Genomic DNA, 2500 nt, shown 5'->3' on the forward strand with positions numbered 1-2500 from the left:
CGCTCGCTGCTCCTCCTTCTTTCTCCTTCCTCCCGACGACCTTCTCTGCCTCCTCCTCCTCCTCCTCCTCCGCCTCCTCTTCTTTCCATCTCTCCTTCTCCTCGTTCTAGGTCGTCGTCCTTGTCGTCCTCGACTCTCCTCGCGACCACGACCCTCTGAGTGAGCACCCCCGCCACCACGCCGAGTATGATCCCCAGCAGACACATCGCGACGACCACGGCAAGCAACGACGACCCCAGATGGGAAAAGATGCCTTTCTCCTTCCCCAAGGAGGTCGTGTCGTGGCCGTTCATGCTGGAGGTCGTAGTGGCTCCAGAGGTGTTGGAGGCCGACGTGGAGGCGTGGAGGACGACCCTCGCGCTCGAGCCGTGGGTGTTGGCGGACCAGAGGGCGAGCGTGTACGACGTCGAGGGTCGGAGGTTCCCCGCGGTGACGATGGACGAGGCGCTGCTCGAGTTGCTGATTGTGGCGCCGCCCTCGAACACCTGCGGGAGAAAGGGGGCGTGTGGGCGTGGGGAATGAAGGGCGTTGGTGACCGTCCGTGTTGTGCGTGAGTGTTTATCTTGTTTGAGGGCTTCTTAGTGTTTGTTCATCTTGTGTGTGTATGTTTCCGCGTGTCCGCATATGACAGGCATAAATGTTAGCGTGTTCGAAACGTATAAATATTTCCATCATACATTTGCTTGTGTGTATGTCAGTGCGTATCGCCAGGGACAATACACAGAACGAGGGCTTGCATGCAGACACCCATCTGTCTGCCATTCCCAGCAGTGCCATGTTAAACACACATGCACGTGAGATCACCCACCGTCATGAAGAAGGTCTGAGGCAGGCCGCCGTCGTGGGCGGGCGTGCAGGACACCGTGAGGGCGTTGGGCGTCTGCTTGGTTACCCTGCAGGCTTCTGGCGGGTCGGGCTTGTCGGCAGGAACGAGCTTCGCCACACAAGGGAGCTCCTGCTGGCCCAGGGGGGAGCTGGCCCAGCACAGGAGCTCCCCGAAGTCGACCGTGGCGCGGGGCGTGTAGCTCATCCAGGACGTGGTGCCCTGCGAGCGCACCATCGACGCCGGCACTGGTAGCACGCCCCGGGACGACCGCAGCGCCCACGTGAAGGCGGTGGGCGGCGGGTATGCGGTCACCTCACACGTGATGTTCACCGCGTGGTGGCGAGGCACGCCCACCACCAGGGCCGTGGACCGCCGGCACTGCGGCTCGTCTGGGGAGAGGCGAGGGAAAAGGGGTGACGGATATTTCCTTCAGGGCGAACTCGGCTCCTAGGCGCCCTTCGCCTGTTCTAACGGTTAAAGCAAACATTCTTCATTGCATAACAGAATCTCTCTCTCTCTCTCTCTCTCTCTCTCTGTCTCTCTCTCTCTCTCTCACTCTCACTCTCACTCTCACTCTCACTCTCACTCTCACTCTCACTCTCACTCTCACTCTCTCTCACTCTCTACTCATACTCTCAACTCTCTCTCTCTTCTCTCTGATCCTCTACCTCTTATCTATCTATCATCTATCTGTTATCTATCTACCATCCTCACGCTCCGTCTTCGTCTCTCTCTCTCTCTCTCGACCCTCAATCTCCATCTCTCCTTGCTCCTATTGCTCAACTCCTCTCGCTCTCTTCCTCCTCTTCTCATCTACTTCCTCTTCATCTCTCTCTCTCTCTATTCCTCTCTCTCTCTCTCTCTTTCTTACTTTTTCTTTCTATTATTTTCTCTTTCATTCTCTCTATTTCTCTTTATTTTCCTCTTCTTCTCTCACTTTTTCTCTCTCTTTCTCTACTTCTCCCTTACTTTTTTTCTCCCTTTTCATTCTTTCTCCCCTTCTCCCTTTCTCTCTTTCTCCCTCTCTCACTATCTCCCTCTCTTCCACCCTCCTTCCCACTCTCTCTCCCTCTCCTCTCGTCCTCCTTATCACCATCTCCCTCATTCCCTCTCCCTCTCTCACACCTGTCCTCTCGCTCTTCCCCCATTCCTCCTCCTCCACCTCCCCACCCTCTTTCTCTTTCTTTCTCACTCCCCCTTCTTCTCCTCCCTACATCCCCTTATCCTTCTCCTCTTTCCTATCTCTCTTAGTTTCTTCTTCTCCCTCTCCATTGTTCTTCTACCCTCCCTCTCTCCCTCCCCCTTTCCCCATCCCCTTTCTCCCTTCCTCCTTCCTCCTTTCCCTTCCCCCTTCCTCCTTTCCCTTCCCCCTTCCCCTTCCCCATCCTCCCTCCCTTCCTCCGTCCCCCTTCCTCCTTTCCCTTCCCCCTTCCTCCTTCCCCCTTCCCCCTTCCCTTTCACCCTTCCCTCTTTCCCTCTTCCCCCTTTCCCCCTTCCCCCCTCCCCTACCCCCTCCACCTTTCCCCCTTCCCCCTTTCCCCCTTCCCCCTCCACCTTCCCCCCTTCCTCCTTCCCCCTTCCTCCTACTCTATCCCCCCCTTTGCTCCCTCCCCTACCCTCTCCCCCTTTCCCCTTTTCCCCCCTCCACCTTTCCCCCCTCCCCTACCCCCTCCC

General features: G+C 57.2%; 1 protein-coding gene across 1 annotated transcript in view; it reads right to left on the bottom strand.

The window, feature by feature from the left end:
* LOC122253012 (uncharacterized) overlaps positions 1 to 2500 on the bottom strand; it is a 53043-nt gene that overhangs the window by 5796 nt on the left and 44747 nt on the right. The window contains exons 10-11 of the mRNA XM_043015758.2: positions 809 to 1215; positions 1 to 485 (exon numbers count right to left, since the gene is read on the bottom strand). The exon at positions 1 to 485 is cut by the window's left edge and continues 107 nt beyond it. Of these exons, the coding sequence (XP_042871692.2) occupies positions 1 to 485; positions 809 to 1215 (892 nt within the window). The remainder of the gene's footprint in view (positions 486 to 808; positions 1216 to 2500) is intronic.

This window comes from Penaeus japonicus, unplaced genomic scaffold, assembly GCF_977035675.1.
Source record: "Penaeus japonicus unplaced genomic scaffold, GWHDUDI00000001_assembly GWHDUDI00000030, whole genome shotgun sequence".
Taxonomy (NCBI): domain Eukaryota; kingdom Metazoa; phylum Arthropoda; class Malacostraca; order Decapoda; family Penaeidae; genus Penaeus; species Penaeus japonicus.